The sequence below is a fragment of the Episyrphus balteatus genome, chromosome 2, assembly GCF_945859705.1.
Source record: "Episyrphus balteatus chromosome 2, idEpiBalt1.1, whole genome shotgun sequence".
In the NCBI taxonomy this organism is placed as follows: domain Eukaryota; kingdom Metazoa; phylum Arthropoda; class Insecta; order Diptera; family Syrphidae; genus Episyrphus; species Episyrphus balteatus.
This window is the reverse complement of record NC_079135.1, coordinates 9,584,389-9,607,181: the sequence shown is the minus strand read 5'-3', so window position 1 is coordinate 9,607,181 and position 22,793 is coordinate 9,584,389. Positions and strand designations below refer to the sequence as shown.

Genomic DNA, 22,793 nt, shown 5'->3' with positions numbered 1-22,793 from the left:
ATTTTTGTTTGTCAAGCACAGGAAGACACTTTGAAACGATTTTTTAAATATGTATACTATTCCCGTTTTGTTTTTATTTGTTTTCAATTAAACCAGAAAATAAAATGCAAGTAAAGTGCGCAACATAATTTTAACATTTTCTAAAATCGGTAGAAATTGTGGATGAAAAAAGGAGTTCTACATTGTGGGATAGTATGCTTAACAGCGATTTTTCTGTTTGTATTTTGTAATTGTTTACTAAGCATATTTTGGGCAAAATTACCATTTAGGAATTCACACTAAATTTTACTGGATCAAACAATTCATATTTTTTTGTACGTTAGGTTATGCATTCGAAGGAGTTTTCGTCGTACGTCGTATCGATTATGCACTTTTGCCGATACTTTTATATTATGAGACCTCAGACTAAAACCAAACTGGAATTATTTATTTACGTATTAAAAAACATGTTCAGAAAATAAATCAAACGATCTTAAGTTTGCTTTCACACAATGACAGCATTCTAAAGCTTTCCACTTTGTAAATAATTAAGCTCACAGCTTAAAAGTTCGAACTTCATTGAACTCAAACTGATAAAAATACAAAATTGCTAAACAATTCACTCGTCCACAAAAGAAGGATAACCAAGCTATAGTAAAATATTAAAAGAAAAAGGGAAAATAAAAAAAAACACAAAATTGAATATAAAATTTTGGAATTCTCCACTTTAATTTTTATAATTTTGTTTTTATATTTTGTTTTATATATATATATATTTATTTATAATTATATATTTATTTTAATTCTTTTTTTGTTTTACAGAATAACTAATTTATTTATTTATTGTTTAAGCGCTTTTTATATAAATATATTTATAATTAAATATAATTATAGATATATATTTATATATATATTTCTATACCGCATTGCATAAGTTTTTTATTTGTATTCTTAGTTCAATTAATTTTTAATTGATAAGAAAAGCATTTTTAATATTTCTTCTATACTTTGTTTGTTTATGTGTTTTTTTTTTGTGTAGGTATATATAAAATTAAATTATTTCACAAAGTAAAAATTTAAAAATAAAAAATACTATATAGAAATAAAATTATATAACTTATAAATAAATTCATGTAAGAATTAAGGAAAATTAAAATTAAAAAAACATTCATATCATTTTGTTTTTTTTTATCATTTCTCAGAAAACCAAAAGGAAGGAAGGAAAGGAAAAATATACATTATTATAATATATTTTTGTTTTCTGCGTATTAAGATTACATATATATTTTTTTTTGTTTATACATTTTTAAGTCTAATATGTAATAGTTTTTTTTTTTTATTTTAATTTTTAGTATAATACCTAGAATGGTTTTATATTGAATGTGTTTGTGTAAAAAAAATATGGGAAACATTGTTATAAACATAAATATTCTTATAAGTTAATATCGTTTAATTATTATTTTTTTTCTTTTGTTTTGGGTTAGATTTTATTTTCATTTGAAATTTTATATTTGTATTTCTTTAAAAAAATGCTTATGACTGAACATTTCTTGTATACATAGTTATTATTTTTTTTTTTTTATTTTTTTGCGTTTCCATTAAACATTACCCGAGTTTTTTTAGACAAAATACACTCATTTCTTAACCTTCCACATTTCGTTTACTTCGATCTTATAGAATATAATAATGGACAAGGATTTTATTTTGATCATTTTGATTTATGTTTCTATCTTTCGTCTTGACAATCTTTATTTTATATTTTAACAAAAAAAAATTAAAACTTTCATCAGATAATTGATTTGAAAAGAGAAATGTTAAAAATGAAAAATTTCTTTTTTGAGTTTCCTTTCTCTTCAATTCTTTTTGTCACAGCAATTTTTAATAAAAATAAAATATTTAATAATAATAATCACCATTTTATGCACATTCATTCCATTTTTTTTTTTTTTTTTTTTGTTAAATTATTTCTTTTTAAAAAAACACGTCTTGAACTCATTCATCACTTGGCCATAATTTTTTGTCGTCGTCGGCTTCCTTCAAAAAGGCATATTGTTCACAAATGTTTTTTTGTTGTTTGAATGTGTTTTTTGTTTATTTTTTATACAAGGCCACAAGAAACACTTTTGCATTATGTTTCTTTATTTTGTTTTGTTGTTAAAAAACACCGAAAATTTAACAGAATTTTTTAAAATGTAATTCGAAACTTTTGAGGAGAGAAAAGAAAAGGAAACTTCGTTCTAAGCATATAGTGTGCATTCGATATAGCTGGTTGGTACGAAACCCTCATCCCAACCATTGGAACCATTAAGTCTCCGCACACGTGTCCAACCATCACCTTGATCGATTTCAATAACTTGCAGTTCTTCGCCCTCGTTCATAGGAATGCTTCCTTCACTTGACGCTAAAGTTACAAGAAAAAAAACATTAATTTTTTAAGTTTTAAAAAGAACATCAAGAGTATAATACCTTCAAATGGATAAAGGGCTCTACACGTTCCAAGGGGCTGAAGCGCTTCAGCTTCATTTTCAAAGTAGGCATCTTCACCAATTGCATTTTCATTCGCACTACCTTGACCAGAGCCGGGCAGTGATGTGTGCGATGTACCTAATCCGCTTTCCGGACTTGCTGAACTGCTAGAAATAATCATTGACAAAAGTTTTTTGTTGAAGCATTTAATCTGAATCTGAACATAATATTTTTTTGCAATCATAAAGAACCAAAATTATTTATTTAAAAAATTCACAACATAAAAAAGGATCAACAAATAAGGAGGGCTTAAGAAGGCAATATTTTGCATATCATGTTAACTTAATCTTGCTGTTCAATATTTGGGCAATAATGGTTATAAACCACTGTGAGGGGTAAATTTGACGTGGAGAATATATTAAAACATTTTTGTTTTTCAATTACTGAGACATGAAGTTTGAATTCAACAAAAAAAAGGCAGTTCTTAAATTTAAAACACATTGTTTTCGTGTTAATTTGAATCTTCAGAATTCAAATACAACGTTCCTGTGAAATAGCTAAAAAAATAATCTTTGTAGGTAGTCTATAAAAATGTTACTCTAACATAAAAAAAACGAATAATTTACGATGGCTGCAAAAACTCAGAATGAATCGTTAGTAAAAAAAAATTCTTAGGAATTTTTCCCTTGTTTAAAACATGTTAACAAAAATGATCATGAAAAGTTTACCTCGGTATTTATCGGCACTGGAAAGATTTACAGGGGAATATAACAATGACATTGAATCAACTTTAGTTTAAAGTAACTTGTCTTAACAACTAAAGAAGAAAGAATATTTTTTTTATTTGAGGATAGTCTAGTTAGTGCTACTTTTAAATGGGTAAAACTTTGTATGTACATTAGAGTGGTCTATTTTTTAGTTGTTCCCCACTTAAAAATGTGTTGCATATTATGTGTTTTGTATTTAATACGCGAAATTTCAGCTTTTTAGCTGAATTTGAAATGGGCGCTCAATAGGCTCAAAGTTTTTGCTTTGATGCTGTTCTAGCTAGGTGCTCATACTTGGTAATGGACTTTTTTCCTTTTAATCAAGTAAGTTAATAGTGATCTAGTTAAATTTTTCATGATATGCTTTTCTCTTTCATAAACATTTTTACAGATGAATTTTATTAATTTTAATTCGTTTGTAAAGTTTCTTTTTGCTCAAAATTACATAAAATAAAATAATTAATCAATGAAATATGAGTATCCAACAAACCGAAAAAAAATGAAATTAATTTACTGGGTTGTTGGGAACTGGGCTTGTTTTTGAAGAAAATTTAATTTTAACTTAACCATGTTTTGTTAGTGTACGGAACCTTTTTTTTCAAGTTCTTTAACCAAATCTATAGTACTTGACTAAATATTGTTGCATCTTTGCCCAAAATCTACTTTTCGCAAAAATTTTAAAACAAAACTAAATGAAAATAATAATAATAATTTGGGAAAAAATAAATAATTAAAAAATTGTATTATGGAATAAAAAATTCCGTTATAAACGATAATCCGTCAAGAAAATTAAAAAAAGTAATTGAGAGAGTGAGAGAGAGACTTATAAGTGTACCCGTTATTATTATTATTATGCCCATTTTGAATTTGCGCCACATTTTCCTCTGAATCTGACCTGCTTAAGCTTCCAGCATCATCATGCTGATCATCACCATCATCATTGTTATCTTCTGTGCTTCCATTGGAATGTCTATAATTAAATTTACAAAAAAAGAAGATTAAATTTTAACTTTTTAATTATATAAGTCATTCTACTTACCTCGATACTCTATGACCATTATGATAAATTCGATTCGCTTGTGGACTATTATTCGCCACATGCGCACTGTTTACCTTCTCAAGGTATCCTTGGAATTTCTTCAAATCATCATTCAAATTGGTAAGATTAGTTTCGGATGCATTGAGTTGACCTTCAATTGTCATTGGATTACCCAACGATGGATTGGCTTCATAAACAACTTTCATTTTCATGAGACCATCACGTGCGGCTGTTTCTTGAGCGATTTTTTGTTGCAGCTCTCGTATTTTAGCTTGTAGCTTTTTGCGTTGTTGATTTGGTGGTAAATCACTAAAATCTTCCTTCATGCCGTCCGCAGATAAAGAATTCTTTAAAAATTAAATATAAATTAAAATTAATTATGTATTAATAAAATTTGTGATTTTTGTTTAAAAATTCATATGAAACAGTTGCTATTTAATAAGAAGAGGAAACACAAATATAGATTCGTATTGTATCTTTTTTTTTAATGTACGAGTATGTAAAGGTGAAAGAATTTTGAGTGGGATTATTTATATACGAGAAAACAAAGAAACAAAAAAAACGTGCATCTTTTTATAATAAAAACATTTCACACTTTGAATTTATAATTTATAGATTTTTTATTAAAAAACCATATACATATCTAGTTTGTATTGGTTTGAATTAATGAAGAAAATAGAACAACATGCGAATAACACAAACATGTTAGGACATCACACAAACATACTTTGTAAACTTGAATGCAAGATAATATAATTATTTGTTTCTATAATAAGTCTATTTAAAAAGAAAATAAGATTCTAAAAAGTCGGGTTATGTATGATTTATGATTTAAATTATTTAAATAAATAATAATAACCTAACTTGATAAGTTAAATGAATTCGAATATCATTGTTTTTTTTTTTAAACTTATTGTTTTGAGCTGAAACATAACCAGTTCTTCAATGGTAGGATCCTCAATTTTTCTTCAAGGACAGGACATGTTTGTCTTTCCAAGATGTTCATGTAAAATATATACATGATTCAGGGCCTCTTGTTTGACTTAATTTTTATACCTTTTTTTTTTTTGATTTTGTGCAGTTGTCTCTGTTTTATACGAAGAGTTGTTTTTACAAAAAAAAAAAAAAATTAATAAAATTAAAAAAAACTGTAGATGAACTTTTATCATACATAATTTGACTTTTGTAAAAAAAAAAACCTTAAAATTGATAGAGAAGAACTTTCATGAACGACAATACAATACAAATAAAATTTCATTTATTTTTAATTCTTAAAATTATAAATTAAAAAAAATTAAAAGAAATAATAAAAAATAAAAAAAAAGTTTAATTCAATGTGCGAGTTGTAAACAGATTTGCACTTTAAAAATTAATTTAATACTAATTTTGTTTAATTTTTTTTTTTGTTTTAATTTTAATTTAAATTAATTTGTTCTTCATTGTTTTGAAGCATACCTTCATTGTAATACAGGTTTCAATAATCTTCTGTTTCTTCGACAGATTTTATTTTAATGATTTGTAGAGTTTATATTTTTTATTTATTTTTTTTAAATTTTCAGATGAGTGTTGTCGTGATGAAAGAGTAGTGTAGTATGTGTGTATTTTCGATATATGTATGAATAAATATATTTTTTGATTTTGATTCGTAAATTTCATAACGTTACGTTTTTTTTTATATTTTTTTTTTTAAACGGTAAGCATGAAAAAAGCAAGAAAACAGAGAAAATTTGTAAAAATAAATAAATATTATTTAAAATTAAAAATAATAATTAATAAAATGTGTATTTAAATTGATTTTGTAGATACAAATATCAACGTGTATTTTTTTTTAAGTTGCTTTGTGTAGGGTGACAAAAATTAGATAGATGTTTCCGGGTGTAGGTCCTTTTTCAAAAAATACAGTCAAATGGTTTCAAAAAAAGCAAATAGTGTTTAAGTGATCATGATGATGAATTATGTGAAAATGTTAAAGAATTATTGATTGATTTTTAAAATGCTGTTCATTGCATTCTCTAAGGTTATATATTTTTGTTTAAGTTTTGTTCAAGAATCAAAATTTAATTTTTGCTGAGCACGTCTTAATAATAACTTTGAACATTATCGTGAAATGAGAAATAGTATGAATTCTCTCTGACTTTTAAGAAAGTAATTTGTAACTTCTGATTTGGATTAAAAATAGCGATATACCTATTACACAAAATATTAACATATTTTGGGTTAAAAATAAAAAAGAATTTGATTGAAAATCATTTTTTAAGAAAAAATAAATTAAGCTAGTAATGAATCTGTAAAAAAGTTTTTTTTTTGAACAGTATTATAAACCAATCCAACCAACCGCACACCAAAATTAATCCTGTTACAGTTTAAAAAAAAAAAACTTTTTTAAACTTATTGTTAAGGCTAACTTGTTGACAATCTCCAATGTAACTGTAAGAAAATCGCGTGAAAATGTTTTTACCCAGAAGTAAGAAATTCTTAAAACGGTGCTTAAAAAAATCTATGTTTGACCAGGTCTTTAGAAAGAGAAGTTAACGTAAAAATAAAAAACTATTAAAAAAAAATCTTTTATAAAACTTTATAGATTAAAAATTATAACTTTGTTTTATCATCAAATGCTCTGTATTTGATGGTGATGGTTCTTTTTCAAAATTGAGACTGATTTTTTTGTATAGAAATGTATGATTTGAATGAAAGTGCAAATTTGTCAAATAAAATATTATTAAATTTGCAAACAAATAATCTGCAAGCAATAAAAACAAACAAAACAATATAAATTATATATACATTATACAAACATTGGACTTATATAATTCGGTTTAATATTGAATATCCAATTGAATAAGCATTCTTAACTAAATAACTATGCTGTTTTGTTTTTGAACAATTTATATAAACAATTTTGAAATATGCGCTATTTAACTCAGCAATTTGTAAAAGAATTTAAAAAACAACAAATAATGACAAAAAACAGGTAAAAACAAAACACAAAACATTTTATGAGCAACATTAAAATTTTGTTGATATACATATTAGCGACGAGAGGACGAGGAAAATATATTTATATGTAAATTACGAACGAAATTAACCCAGGATTTAACAATTATAACGTGTATGTGTTGGAATATATTTAATTTTGTTTAAATTTTTGATTCAAGTGTAGAGATTTTTCATGTAACAAGGTGACATTGTGTGTGAATTTTTTTTTAAATTGTACATGGAAACAAATCGACGAAGATAGGTACTTACAATTTTTTGTTTGTTTTCGTCGATATTATAAGATGCCAAGTATTACATATGCGTAATAATTTTGTTGTAAGAAGAATTTAGGTTTTTTGATTTTTTTTTTTTTTTTTTGTACAAATCACAGAGATTGATTGCGATATAGGAATGACATAGTGATTATATTTTTTTGTTTTGTTTATTTAGATAAAATAAAAAAGAGAAAAAAATAAATGTTATATTAAAAATAAAATTATAATAATAGGAATAAACTTAAGTGGTATAAATTTGGATATGGTCGAAAATTGAATGTGTAAAAATCCTTAAATGTGGGTACTGAAAGGACAAGCTTGATTACTTTATAAATCGTTGTGTTTTCGCTAACCTTAGATTTAAAAAAAGCAATCGGTGATATTTTTTTAATTTCGGAACAAGCCTAGCCTAGTCAAGTGAATTTCGCATATTGTTGTCCAATTAAAAAAGCGGTAGTGCGTAATTATTCAAATGGGTGTTTTTTAGTTATGATTTTGGGACTATAATGATTTAGGGATGTAGTGCAGAATACTGATATCTCATTGTTACTTAAAATTTGTATCGGAAAGGGGAATAAATCGTCAAATTTTATTAGACGAAGGACCGGTTTGTTCACACTCGATTATCTTTTAATCAAGGATTTTTCTATGGAATAATCCTTGATTAAAAGATAATCGACTGTGAACAAACTTGCAATAAGGGCCAATTTTTTAATAGTCAGATAAACCTCAGTTAGACTATCAATCGAATAATTTCAATATAAAAAAAAATAATTATTCCTAGGAATAAGCTCTATCTGAGGTTTATCTGACTATTTAAAAAGTGGCTCTAAATAGATATTGCTTACGATATATTCAGTATTACATATATTTAGGTTCTGTACCACACTAACACAAGACTTATTGAATATACTAATAGGTAAAAATTGGTTACTAGTAAAGAGCTAGTAAGAAATCTAGCAGCTACTTTGACTAACTTATTAAACACAGATCTAGATTTTTTTGTACTTGGTATTTGGAAATTAATAAGTCCAAAAACCAAACTTTGGTCGACTTAAAGAATTAGTCTGCAGACCACACCAATTTTTTGGAGAGAGGTACTTTTCTGACAAGCAATTTAGTAAACCGAATTCGATGGCAACCATACTTAGCAGTGGTTGCTTTTATCATTTTTGTTCTTATTCACTTAAACACATGTTTTACATTTGTGACTGTTAATGAATTATTCAAAGTGGTTAGCTGTTAGTTCGTGAGCTGTTGGGTTTTAGTCGCCCAGGTGACCACACAAGTATTATGTCTTGTCTTTTTACATGCAATAGAATATTGCTGAAAATTAACTTTAATTTTAAAACTGACTCAATTTCAATGCAACTTTACAGAAACCACAGAAGAACAATCGAGACCACTCTTTATTCATAATACGCCCAAATATATCAATCAGTATCAATTTTGAACAACAATATTTGAAATTATAAACAATAAAGAATCGCGTCTATTTCACTTCTATCAAATGGAATAATGAAAAACTCCACCAGAATTATATCTTTAGCGCAATATGAATGAATGGTCAAACAAATTTAATGCCAAATGCAGAAGAAAAAAATTCTTAGCTCTTTACTTACTGGGCTAGACCTGTTTGTGGTTAACATTTTCCACTTATTGAGAAAAAAATTTAATTTTTCAAAATTATTATTGAGGTGGTGGACTTGTACAATTCCGGTCGTTCTATCGTTCAAATCCTACATTAATTATAAAAAATAAAATAAATAAAAATAGTTGCTACCAAAAAGATTATAGATTATAGCCAATTATGATTTTTATATATCAAGCGATTAATTTATTATTATTATATGAAGCAGAAATCACCCTTCCATCAACATTACAAAAAAAAGATCCTTCAAAGATTCAATAACATATGTATATCCGTTTATAAGGAAAGGGGGTCACATTAAACTAGCTCTTTACATTAGGGTGTCATTCATTTCACTTTGTAGTTTTTTTCATAGTTACATTATTTTGTATTTATTAGATCTAGACTTAAATATTTTCATAAAGCAGAAAAGGAACTGGAAACTATACAAAAAACTACAAAGTGAAATAGGTAACACCAATTAATAATTATTATTATCATTTATATTTTCTAAATGCATAAAGGGAATTATTATTTAAAATAAATGCTTATACACTCATTATATTATTATATTTATGTATGTAGGAGAATAATTAAAATTTAGTTTTTACTTATATATAAAAAAAATAAATCTATAAGTTTGTATATTTCTATCTCACCTTGTTACTACCAAATAATATATTGCCCAAAATTCCTCCTCGTTTCTTCATTTTACCACCACTCACTGTTCCTTTAATTGTGTGTTTATTAAGTGGTATGTGAGTATGATTTTGTTCCGCTAATGCATCTGGATTAGATTTGGAGAGATCCTCAAATGGTATATCTGTTGGTATTGTGAATCCTGACTGATATCTATTTAAAAAAGGCAGAATATATTAGTTTAATTTTCATACACTATAGTATAAACGATAAATTGACAAAAATTTAATTCAAACCTTTCTATAACTTTTAACGAATCTTGTTTTTCGTTAATTGACTCGCCAGCTTTCACAATACCTTCCAAACAACTAGCAATAATGGGTGCAACAGATGACTCAACATCAGCCGAACTTATAATAAATTCTCGAATACCGCGGGTTCGTTTTTCATCGAGTTCTTGTAATTTATTAAACACCTTGGAAATGAAAATAAATTAAGAAATTATTTAATATTTAAATTTTTTAAATATGTATATGTATAAATAAAAATATCGATTATTTTCAAAAAACGTCATGTTTTGTCCATTCGTTCATCAATGAAAATTATATCAGTTTATTGGATTTATAAGGATTATAATATTAAATTCAAAACAAACAAACAAACAATTTAAACAATGCTTTAGGGCACTTTCGATATTACCGGTTTCAATTGAAAAATCAGTGCCTATGTCTATAATTTGTACTTTGTCAATTCTAGTTAGTTCTCATTGGCAAACAAAGGTATATGTGGTTGAAGGTTTATTTGCTTCTGGCAAATCACTGAATTAGAATAGTTCAATGGATGGCAAAAAATCAATAAAGTTGTGTGTTTTCAATACACAACTTTATTATCCACAAATATTTTGCGAATATTGAAGAAAAAATTTTAGAGGACAGTTTAATGAAGAATTTTAAGATTAAGGATTTGGGCTAGAATTCATTAGTCTTAGAATTTCGCATCATTCGAAATAGAAACCATTTCAATTGATCAATCCCAATATATTTCTGAAATATCAAAACGATTTTGAATTTTTGATTGCAATGCATTGTCAACGCCTTTGGATTTGAATCAGAAGATATCCCAAAAAACGTCTCCAACTTCCGAAGAAGAAAAGCAAATGATGTCTAAAGTACAATACATGGAAGCCGTAAAATGTTTTAGGTTATTTTGCCTAGAACCTTTTACTAACGGCCAACAAACCCAATCGGCCTCTAGCAGTGTTGTTTTACATTTAAAAAAAAGTTAACTATCGGTTTACGCTGTGATAAATCCCGAAATCAATTCAGGAATTTTGAAAACACAACAGACCACTATTTATAAATTTTAAAGTGAGCAATTCAGATCCATTTCAAAACTCTTTCATAGGCATTCCAAGTGTCAAAAGCTATGAGAGAAATATTCTTTGCCGTGGAATGATCACGAGGATCAAATGGACACCTGTCCCATGATTCTTGCAGCTGAACTCCAACAGACAACAAGAAAAATGACGGCTCGTGTCAAAGCGGAACAAGAAATCAACCAGCTAAACTAGCTAGGAATCGGAGTGCCTCAAGAGGCTTATTGATTGAAGTCGTTTTGGACCTTTAAAAGTCAAAAATTCAGACAAATCTAGACTGAACTTGTGCTAATAGACTTTCGAAATTTTAATTGATATGATCTATGTATTTAAATTTGGCCAAACATAATAGAACCTTTTTTTGTGTTTTCAAAATGGAACTTTGCATGTTTTAAAAATAAATCGATTCAATTGCTGACACCGACACAATTGAATACATTGAACATCTTTTCAAGATTCAATTTTTTTTGCTTAAAAGCATATCCCACACTTACATTTGGCAACAGCACATTAAAGTGCTGCTGTTGTAAATTATTTGTTTTTTGCAACTGATTTGCATATTCATTTTTTGCATCGTCCGATTGTTGAATTTTTGATGTCATAATATTTTTATATCGTTCAACTTCAGCCCGGCTGAGATTTAAATCCATATCTGCTTTCTTATAATTATCCACAGCCTTTTCCGAGTCTTTGTATGCTTTTTCATATGTTCGCTTAGCTCTTTCCAGCGATCCTAATTGTGATTGTAGGATTTGTTGTAAATGTGTGCCATCTGTTAAGCATTTCTGTAAGAGAAGAAAAAAAATCATAAATATAACATCAAAGAACTTACTTTTTGTACTTACTTTTCTATCCTCGCGTAATGTTTTTGACAGCAACGTTATACCCTGAATAATTTGTTGTTGTAATGATTCGGCGACAACTTCTCTTTGACCGGCCAAGTCACCGATTTCTTTGAGCACATTTCGAAATGCTTGCCATGATGTGAATCTGTTAAAAAAGAAGATGTTTTAGTTGTTTTTTTTTTTTTAATCAATTGAAAAAGGAAGATGCAATCTTTTTTTAGATACATTGACCCTGAGTTGGTTGTAAATTGTCGTATAGATCCCAACAACGCAACGTACAGAGCAATAAGTGTTCACTAATTAATATTTAAATCAATCAAAAGTGACTTGAGGCAAAGACGTAGACGACGACGAGGAGGACGACAAAGAAAAAGAAGAAACAAGTTCTTCTGCAAAACTATAATACAACTCTTCAGCTACAGCTCCTCAAGTCCATGGGCGACTTGTAAGTATCTGTAGGCCATGTCATTTTCGTTATATTGCACACTGATGATGTCGCACAACATCAGGCTCAGACTCAGGAGGAATAAAAGTGTGGCTGGAACCCGACCGACGACGACTAAGATGACGACGACGATCCGCCCACTTGTCGCATGTTTGACGCAGTCAGACACTGGAGTAAGTAATTATCTAAGCTATTATTACTCCATGGCGATGACGACGTCGCGTCTTAGTCGCGTCGTCGTTTTCGTCGACAGTAAAAGAAGTAACAAGTAAAAGGGATTGCATCACCGAAATGTAACTGGTAATAAAAAGAAGTTGTAGTAGAATGACGTGTTGTCAGGTTTCCCATCTCAGGTAAGGATTATTATACCATTTTAGTGCAGTAATGCAGGCTGTTTTCGTCTCTTCCCTGATGTAGACGAAATCAAGTGATATGTTGTCAAATTGTGTTAGATTATTATCTCTATACGACTTGAAGCTTTGCAACTTCTTGTTTTAAATTTGTGGGAATGCATTTTCGTTTATGGTAATTAATTTTTGTGAGGAAATTTAACGAGAAAGATCAGAAGCTTAAGTAGGCTCAATTTTCTTTAAACAAAATGATAAGACTTAAGTCGAAACGGAAATGACGAAAAGAAGTCTGAAAAATTTGCAATGTCTTGTAAAAGGGTTGAGATTAGAATGAGTTAGATGCAGAGAAGAGTCAAGTTCAGTTGTGAAAAATAAGAAGAAATAGAAGAAAGAAATCTTCTTGCTGCACAAATAGAACCTGATGAACAGGTTCACTAAGGACTGACTGTTGGGAGGGCATTGACAGAAAATAGTGAATACAAAGTTATTTTATTGAAAATTTATCATTCAGCGGAAATGGGATTCAATGGCATTGTGAAGAATGCATTGACATAATCCTTTTGCTCATGAAATGACTAAAATGCAAACTAGACCAAAACCCACTATTATCAAAAAGCCTTTGTTATAACTACCATAATAACTACGTATATCCTCTACATTTTATTTCCAAAAATAGCATTTTTCAGAGCGAAATTTCTACTGAAATAATGATGATAGACGAAATTGCCTGAGGAAAATAGGTCAACAATTTCGGCTAAGCTCTTAGAGTTACAATGTCACTGAACGATGAATAAATATACGAGTAGAATAGAATACATCAAGGGGGTTGGGCGTGCTAAACAAAAATATATATTTATTCGTTTGCAAGAAGAGTCTATTCTATTCTTCATTGCACACACATAAAAGATACGTTATACACCGAGTATGTACAAGTACTTGTTTGGAAAAAACAAAAAAGAAAAACTTTTATTTTAAGGATAGTTTTTTTTTTCGCTCTGACGTCGTTGTTGGCTCTGTGCGGTTTGGAAAAGCTTCATACATATTTTTATTTTTTGTTTTGTTTAGTTTTGCTGGCCAATGAACTTTTTAAAAAAATCAGAAAAAGACGAGAAATGTGTGTACACTGTACGAATATATGTATATGATGTTTTTCAAAAAAAAAAAAAAAAAAAAAAAACTTTATTGCAATGGTTTTGTGTCTGTTTAGATTGTTTGCTGTTAGGATATGAGAGCATTTCCGAGAGTTTATTTCCGTAAATCCTTCACATTCCAATTGCATGAGTGTTTTTTTTCGTTTGAGATTCTTTTCTTTTGGGTAAAATATATATCGATGAATTTGGCTCAATTTTCATTCCAGACACATGAGACATAAGCCATCAGACTGAAACCAAATAATGAGGAAAAATATGAAAGAGAAGAAATTTTATGATTGCTCCTTGAAAAATTCTATTCAAGTTTTTGTATTTGTATATATTTTAAACATTGGTATCTACTCAAATTTTGAATATTTGAAAAAAAAATTTGAATAAAAGCTGAGTTTTAGTTTTCTTCTTGGATGATAATGAATTCAACAAAATCTTTGGGCCAGTTTTAAATTGCGATATCATTATGATTTTAGGGGTTAAACCGATTCAACTTGTGTAACCCGTTTTTCAGTCAAGATGTTTGAAATTAAATGTTTTAAAGTGCAGGATTTAACGAAATCAAATTCATAAACCAATCTGTGCGGATTTCAGTATTATCGTAGCAAAGGCAATGAAAATCGTTTATTAAAGATCCAAATAATAAAAAAAAGAATGAATGGTAAACAGCGAATATAAAAATATAATTTAATAAGGAACTTACTCATTTTCTTCTTCATCTTTTTCTTTCTTTTTAGGTTGGTAATTTTTAACTAGTCGCCTGGAATGAAAAAAAAAAAAATTGAATAATTTTAATTTAAAATATAAAAAAACAAAAATAAAATAAAAAAAAATTAAAAAAAAATATATAAAAATTATAAAAAAAAACGATTAGTTTATCAACAATACGTGAAAATTCTTGAACTGAAAAAGTTACGACATGTGGTAATTCCATAAAAGTAATTAAATGTTGTACGTGGATGAAGTGAACATATTTCGATAATTTTGTCTTACTGCTTAATTCTACATAATCTTCATAAAAGTTATAGTCACAGCTCCTGATCGATTAGAAAAAATCTTTCAGATCTAACTTATTTTTTAATAAGTTAGGGTTATTATTAATAGCAACTAACCACACCACCTGTGGTATACTACTATTTTTCAATCATGTGTAATGAACTCTGAAACTACTTGATTTTAATTATGTTACATTCTATACCCTTTAAAAAATTTCTATTTCAGCTAAGTATAAAATAAGCGGTTGGAAAAAATTAAGTCAACTGTGTGGGATATAAAAAACAATTCCACGGTGCTAATAATAAACTGCAACACACAAGCTGATTGTTAGATTTAATAAATTGAAAAGAGACTTAACTAGATACATTGAATACACTTTCAGAGTAGGTAGGTATATAGGTGAAAAACATTAGTTACGGGAGTGGTTATAGAGTTTTAAGAATTATTGCACATACATTTCTAAATTAAATCAGAAACACTGAATTCGTAATGAGAAAAAAAGCCATACCTTCTCTGAACAAAGAACTAATTTTTCTTAATGATGTCTATTAAATATTGTTTCAAACATAAAACTTATGTCTGTCATTTGCAGACTACAAATAAGTTGCAACTTTATGTTGGTGGCGCCAAGAATTTATATCTTTTTGTGTTTAAACTTTATTTGCTTAAGAGGTTGGGCGATGAAAATTAGAATGTTACTAACAGACCAGTTCTTTCGCTTCTTCCCATGAATTTTTGAGTAAAATTAAAAAAGAAAATAGTCTATTTCCTTTTGAAGATCCTTAATAACTTAACTGTGTTACAAAACGTGAGTTTTTATTTCTAACAAATTGGTAAATACAAAAAGTGTATTAATTTTTTTCGGGAAAAAAATCGAACAGATGATATTTTTTTCATACGATTTTAAACTTTACTTTTCTGAATTCACACTCTCTTTTATCTATAATCAAAAAATTGAAAGACGCAGAATATGAAAATAGTAAGACTAATCTTTTTGTTGATGAGATAATACTCCGTTAATCGTTTCTCTTGTGAATTCTTTTGAAGGAATTCTCCTAAAGGACTTTAATTTTCAGATTGTGTGGTAAAGAAATAGGCTAATTTTAGAAGCTTTTCGTTAGGACACTTCTTCAAAGGTTCTTTAGGCGAATATATAAGATTACGCAAGATCAGACGTTGTTCAAAATTTTGAATGCTCGTTCGAAAAAAGGAGTAAATCAATTTCAAACTTAAATTCAAAAATAAAAACCTTCGGAAAAGTATAGTGAAATTAAAAGTTAGAAATTTAATTTAAAAAATGTAATCGATTTAATTGAAATATACATACATATGTATGTAAATTTTTCATAACCCTTAACACTAACGCAACCATTAAACTTTCTATACATGTTTTGCAGAACAATTTTCTCGTCCACAACCAGCTGATAAACTATTCAACACTCAATTAAACTTAGAAAATGTTATGACTAGAAAAAAATACAGTCAACACTTAAATCAGTTAACAATAAGGAACTCCTTGAATTTGATTGAACTTCAAGGTCTATCACCGCAATAGACCCCGAACGTTCACCAAACTCGCATAAGAAAATAATGTAATTCTTCAGCTGATGGTTGTTATTTTTTTTTTTTGCTTTTCAACAAAGGAACTTAACACGAAATCCTATCACTTTGATGGCTGAAGACAACAATAGAGAAATATATGTACAATTCTTGATGATGTTGATGTTGTGTGTTGAACTTACAATAATACCCCAGCTGTCTTATAAGAAGCCATAAGCAAGCAAGTAGATACGAGTATAGTTTGAAAAAGTTTTTTACACTTGGGTCAAGTGGTAAAGCTGATGGAGATGTTGCTGGTGTATTGTCATTAATGTGCAACTTGTTATTTTATTATTTTGGATTTTATCCTCTGTGATGTGTTGATGATGATGACATCACAATTCACAAAAAAGGTGTTCGATTATTGTAATTATTTTCACTTTACCATTATACTTGACACCATCACAGACAGGGGAGCTGCACCCAGTAAAAGGTATCTCAGCTGTCTCATATGATTTTGCTTTCGAGACTGGTTTGGTTTTGGTATATCAGAGACCATTTGACGCTAAATAAAGTTCAAATGTGATTAATTAGCAACTGCAAAAAGGGGAGACGTACCCACTAAAATTGACAATTTGTTTGCTGGTGCTACCAGTCGACTTGGCACTAATGAGTTGTTCGATTGGGGGTATATTTGTAGCTTTTTTTGACAAAGCACTTATCGCCGATTGTCTGGCGGGAGTCATGTGAATTGGGGTTGAAACCTGATATGTATAATGTGTTTGTTTTGTGCTGTGGTAAGCATTGTACTATTGTCGTATTAATTGAATTAAAAGGGTGCATTACTGCTAGTCTGGTTAAGATAGCACTTGAAAGAACAATTTCAGTAAAATATCTGCAAATTGCATGCAACTGGATAAAGAAAGCTTCGCTAATATGTTTTTACTTCGATTAATTTTGATACGCACACTTTTTCTTAATTGAAGATCATTCTGCGATAAATAATTTGATTTGGTTTAAAAAAAAATCAACCAATATCCTATAGAATCAAGAAAATCAGCTCCATCTCTAAGGTAATAAGTTCAAACACATCAAAATTTACATAACTTATAATCCCGCAAATTATAAGCAAGCAAGACGCTTCTAAAAATACCTTCTCTGTCAAGTGGTGCCATTGGTCGTGTTTGGCTCTTGATATCATTTTAACGGCCATTTCTTGAAGGCAAGGGAATACAAAAAAGTTGAATTTTTTTTTTACTCAAAATGGGGACTTTAACTGGTTTGTGAGTATGTGAGTATGCATGTTTCTTCATAACTTTTAAACCACTTATCAAATTTTGACAAATAAGGTATCGTTAGAAGCGTCTTACTTTCCGCCAGGTTATAGGATATGTTGCCTTAAAAATATAAACTGTGGGTTATAATACAATTGTAAAAGAGCGATATAGTATACCACATATACACCGCAACTTAGAATTGAATTTCTTTTCCCCCACAAATCGACTACATGTCTGAAATGATGCCACTTAAAATCCTACAAAAAATGTGAGATTTATTCTTTAACTTTGTATATCATTGATGATGTGCAAAAATAGATTTAATTTTTCCTCGACCACCCCCAACAAAATTTGAAGCATTTAAAGCACACACTGAGAATATCTCTGACAACGAACAACTAAAAAAACAATCTACAGTTTAAGCGGAACCAAAGAACAAAAAAAAATGAAGTGAAAGATTATGGCCACTTATTGTTTCATCACCTCCCACACGTTTTATCTTGCTTTCTGTCTGTCTTGGTTCATTGCAAAATAAAAACAAAAACAAACAAAAAATAATAATATAAACCGACAACTGACATAAAACAGAGAAAGATGCGTTGAGAAAATGTACAAACCAAATGACACGCGATGAAACCAGGTCGCAATCTATGGTATCTGTAGTTTTTTTTTCTTTAGTATTTTTTAAGTTGTTATTTATGAAGGTACTATAAGGGTAAGTTAGGGGTTTTGAAAAAAATTGAGATCAGGGTAAAGCTAACATGAAATGTTCTATAAGAACCGTTTTTGTATTTCAACCTGCAACTTCAAAAGATGAGTAAATAATAGTTTTAGATTTGAGTGAAAAGTTAATTCCATTACAATTGGAGAAATAAAATATTTTGTGATAAAAAATATCATCAAACTAAAAAAAAAACGCTTTTCGCCATGTTTATATTCAAATATCTCAGAAAAGTGAAGTGATAGAGCATTTTCGAGCTCGAATTCAAACTCAGAGCACTAAACTCTTTTCTATAGTTTACTTTTTTTTTTAAATTTGTTTAAATACCTACATTAGAAATATGAACGAGTCCCTGCGACCTTATTGTACATTTAAAAATAAAAAAAAACTTTGGAAAAATGTAAATTTTTCGCAATAATTTCACTTCAAGTGCCAAGTGCAGAGGCGTCTCTATATCATCTTATTGAGCTAAAAAGATGTGCAAGACAAATAAAACAAAAATAAGCGGAAAGATACAAAAATATCTCAATATTCTGGAAAATTACGATCTGGTGTGTTGTTTATTTCAGACAAAAAACATCTTAACCATCATCAGCCCCATTCAAATATGCTTTTTTTCTTGTTAAAAAAAATATATTTATTTACTCAATTAATTAAAAACAAAAATAAAAAGAAGGAGGTGAAAAAAATAACCCTCACAAAAATTCAACGAATGGCAATCAAATATAATTTCTTTTATAAGAGACGCACATCTGTGGGTGACCTTGCACTAGATATTTATTTTATATTTTTTTCTTTCTGTTATTAATGAATTTTTATAAGAAAATCTATTTTTGTTTTGTACCCACACACAACAGAAATTTATTTATTTTTGTTTTTGTTTTTTTTTTTTTAATTTTCTTAACCAAGTTTGGATTTTCATTGAGAAGACAAAATAGTACGGCTTTGGTAAGGTAGGCACTCTAGCCCTATTAGATACGTACATAATAAAACCACCTGTAAACGACAAAATAGTGGCGAGCACAAAAAGGAAATGAACACATGCAGATAACCTTGATTTAGAATTATTGTGATTGTACGGGGTTTTGTCTTGTGTTTCTTTTTTTTTATTTAATTTAAATCAATTAAATGTTAATTTAAAATGTCTTTGGATACAAAGTAAGGAAATAATCTTATTGGTGGCAACTGTGGCGTATAAAACGTTTATCTCTTAAAGATTTACTAATGCCATTTTACTAGGTTATCTCACCTAGTAAAATCAATGAAAAACTTATTTCCACAAAAGCAAATGAGATAAATTCTCATTCAAATCTCAAATTTGAAATGAGATAAGAGATAATATTACCTTACTTAACTTCATTTCTCTTTTATGTTGTTAATTCCTCTAAATGGTCGAAACGGAATAATGCATTAATTAATAAACCGAGAATTTAAAAAATTAATTAATTAATTAAAAAATTATATAAAAACCGAAAATTTAATTTTTATTTTTTTTATTAATATTTTTTTATTTTTAACAAAGATGATTTTATTGACCAATCTGTATTTAATACTTTGAGTTGGAAAATGTATTTTTGGTCGGCTTTTTTGGTCGTATTTATTATTGCAATGAAATAATTAAGTTCCATTTACTTTCCCGACTTTTCGGGAGGGGTTGCTGCTTTCTACAGGGGAACGATAATAATGAATGACAATAATTTTAAAACAATAAATTAACTCACTTTTTTGAATAAAACTAAACTTATTTTAACATTTAAAAAATAAATCAATAAATATTTAAAAAAAAAAAAAAAAACATTTAAAAAAAAAATAAAAGAATATTTGCACTTCTTTGCGTCTCTCAAAAATAAAACTTCATCAGGCGTGCAAATTTTCTTTCATTTTATTTTAATTTTTTTTTTAATTTATTTATTTATTTTCTTAAATGCTAAAATAATTGTAATTTGATCCAAAAAGGTGAGTTAATTTATTGTCATTATACAAATTAACTAACAATGTAAATTTTTGTCTAAATAAAGTTCCCCTGAAGAAAAAATGTTAAAAACTTAATCAAGACTTCATAGAGTTAGCTTACGTTCATAAAATAATCTACCTTTTAATGGAATACAATTTTTATTTGTTTGGCATTATTGTGGAAAGAAAAATTCTACTATCTTCTCCTCATACAATTACAACAATAAAGAAAATCAACATTAAAAAAGATTGCCAAAAATCAAAATTGACTCAGGTATAAGTTTTCAGGAAGTAAATTTGTACGTTGTGCTAACGCCTTTTTTAAGAAAAGAGTTCGTTATTGATGTAAAACGCTAAATACATTACTTACACACCTTAAAAAATCAAAGTCAAATAAAAAATTACTATTTCACTTTTCATAAGCTGATAAAAAGTGTTTGTATTCAAATGACATGAAGCATTAAAATCATGAAGCACTCCTTAAGGTATTTTATTTAATTAAACAAAAAAACAATAAAAGCATGTTGTGTTTATCTTTATCTATCGATTGAATTTACCTTATTTAGTAATAATTGAGGGTAAATATAGTAAATGCCCTAAGTCAAATTATACTACGTATACGTTGCAGTAAAAAAAAATTAATAAACCGCATTACATTTATTAGTTTTAACAAACTAACAGGTAGATGATAAGTATTTGATATTACTCTAAGCACCAAATAGATAACATATGATATTGATTCACACCTTTAAGTCAATTATTTACCAAGCCTATATCTTTTAATCAATAATAAAAAAAAAAGAAAAACAAATAAAAGTTATTCCAATCAATCATAATAACATTGATAATTTGAGTATAGGTAGGTATATCCCCCATACATCAAATGGTTATCATTAATTTTAGACTCACCTTAATTTCGCCGCATAATCACTTTCTATCGCAAGCCTTTCACGTACAAAGTTTCCATATTTGTCTAAAAAATCAATACCTTTGTTTGTGTGTATCGATAAGTTGTCGTACTGATCCTGAAATTAAAAACAGAAATATTTATAAGTAATTTTTCACATCAACATGAATTTTAAAAATAAAATTCTTAACACGCAATTTGAAAAGAATTTCTGACGTACTTTTTGTGATCATACGCATAGCAAAAATGTAAAAATATAATTAAAAATAAAAATGGTCAAACCACGCTATAGACCCCAACTGGCCTAACCATTTTTAGATAACAAGACTTTCGGCGCCATGAATACAACACAAAGATATTTAATTCAAAAAGCTCATTTTCACGTGTGTATCTAACCAGGGTTGCCATAACCTTTACACATTTGAGAATTGAAAATTTCTTATGATGAACCCAAAATAGAGTTTTGAACTTGAATATTTGTTTGAAAAAAAAGAACCTAAGACCCTAAAAGACATTTTTCCATTTACACTGAATAAAATAAGAGGACGAACTTTTCGATTAGGTAACCCCATTAGCGGTTTCAAAAGTTTGTTCTGGCAACCTAATATTATTAATCTATTGAATAAAAGACCGATTGATCTTCAATCTTCAATGAATGACCGTTGCATTGGTCAGATGATGACGACAACGATCCGTCAGAGTCAGAAAGAAAAAGGAAATATTCAAAGTGGAAATTTGAGGCGGCATGTTTGATATGGAAGCTTTGATAAATCACTATTTGTAATCGTTGTCGGGTTAAAATAAAATGGAATGCAGGGCACTTAAGTAGGTTTTTTTTTTTGTTGTATTCATAGAATATTAATATAATTGCGGTCAGACTCAAGAAAATTCTTGTATGTCTGGAATTATTGTTAGTTTTAAATTAGGAGAAAAATCGTGTACAACATTGAGACCTACTAATTGAGAATGAACTAAAATATTCAGATTTTTTTTTGTTGGAATTTTTTTTTTAAATCGCCACCCACCCACGTTTTCAATAACAAGATGGCCAAAACGGAACAGTGCGGAGGTATAGGCCAAATGATCATGGAATTATGAGTAAAAACAAACATCAGTCAACGGCTAATGACTCAATTGGAGTTCCTCAGAAGACCAATCGTAATCTTCTTTGCAACAAACGTGATTGTGTTGTAATGAACTGGAAGTCTTGGTATGTGGATTTTTTTTTTGTTCTGTGGTGACTAATGATATGATATAGTCATGCGATAAAATAATGGGGAATTCTTATTTGCAAAGTTGAAGAAGAAATATATGTACTCGTGAGTAAATACGGAAATATTCGATTTCAACAAGACAATCTAGGACGAAGTCATACAAGATTGACTCTTTTTTGAAAAAAAAAAACATTTATTGTACCAATCATACGCGTTTTTAAATGGCGCACATAGGAGTATTTCGATCAAAAACCTGGA

At 28.3% G+C, this 22,793-nt stretch overlaps 1 protein-coding gene across 11 annotated transcripts in view; it reads right to left on the bottom strand.

Moving 5' to 3' along the window:
- Positions 1–1,532: 1,532 nt before the first annotated feature.
- Positions 1,533–22,793, bottom strand: part of LOC129912458 (formin-binding protein 1-like) — an 85,018-nt gene continuing 63,757 nt past the window's right edge. The window contains exons 2-12 of one of the 11 annotated variants that reach the window (XM_055990704.1): positions 21,324–21,439; positions 14,632–14,688; positions 11,992–12,136; positions 11,641–11,931; positions 10,068–10,246; positions 9,792–9,984; positions 9,125–9,241; positions 4,252–4,598; positions 4,048–4,182; positions 2,446–2,612; positions 1,533–2,380 (exon numbers count right to left, since the gene is read on the bottom strand). In XM_055990704.1, coding sequence (XP_055846679.1) covers positions 2,217–2,380; positions 2,446–2,612; positions 4,048–4,182; positions 4,252–4,598; positions 9,125–9,241; positions 9,792–9,984; positions 10,068–10,246; positions 11,641–11,931; positions 11,992–12,136; positions 14,632–14,688; positions 21,324–21,439 — 1,911 coding nt within the window. In that variant the 3' untranslated portion in view covers positions 1,533–2,216. The remainder of the gene's footprint in view (positions 2,381–2,445; positions 2,613–4,047; positions 4,183–4,251; positions 4,599–9,124; positions 9,242–9,791; positions 9,985–10,067; positions 10,247–11,640; positions 11,932–11,991; positions 12,137–14,631; positions 14,689–21,323; positions 21,440–22,793) is intronic. The other 10 variants (XM_055990705.1, XM_055990708.1, XM_055990706.1 and 7 more) reach the window with 10 other exon arrangements.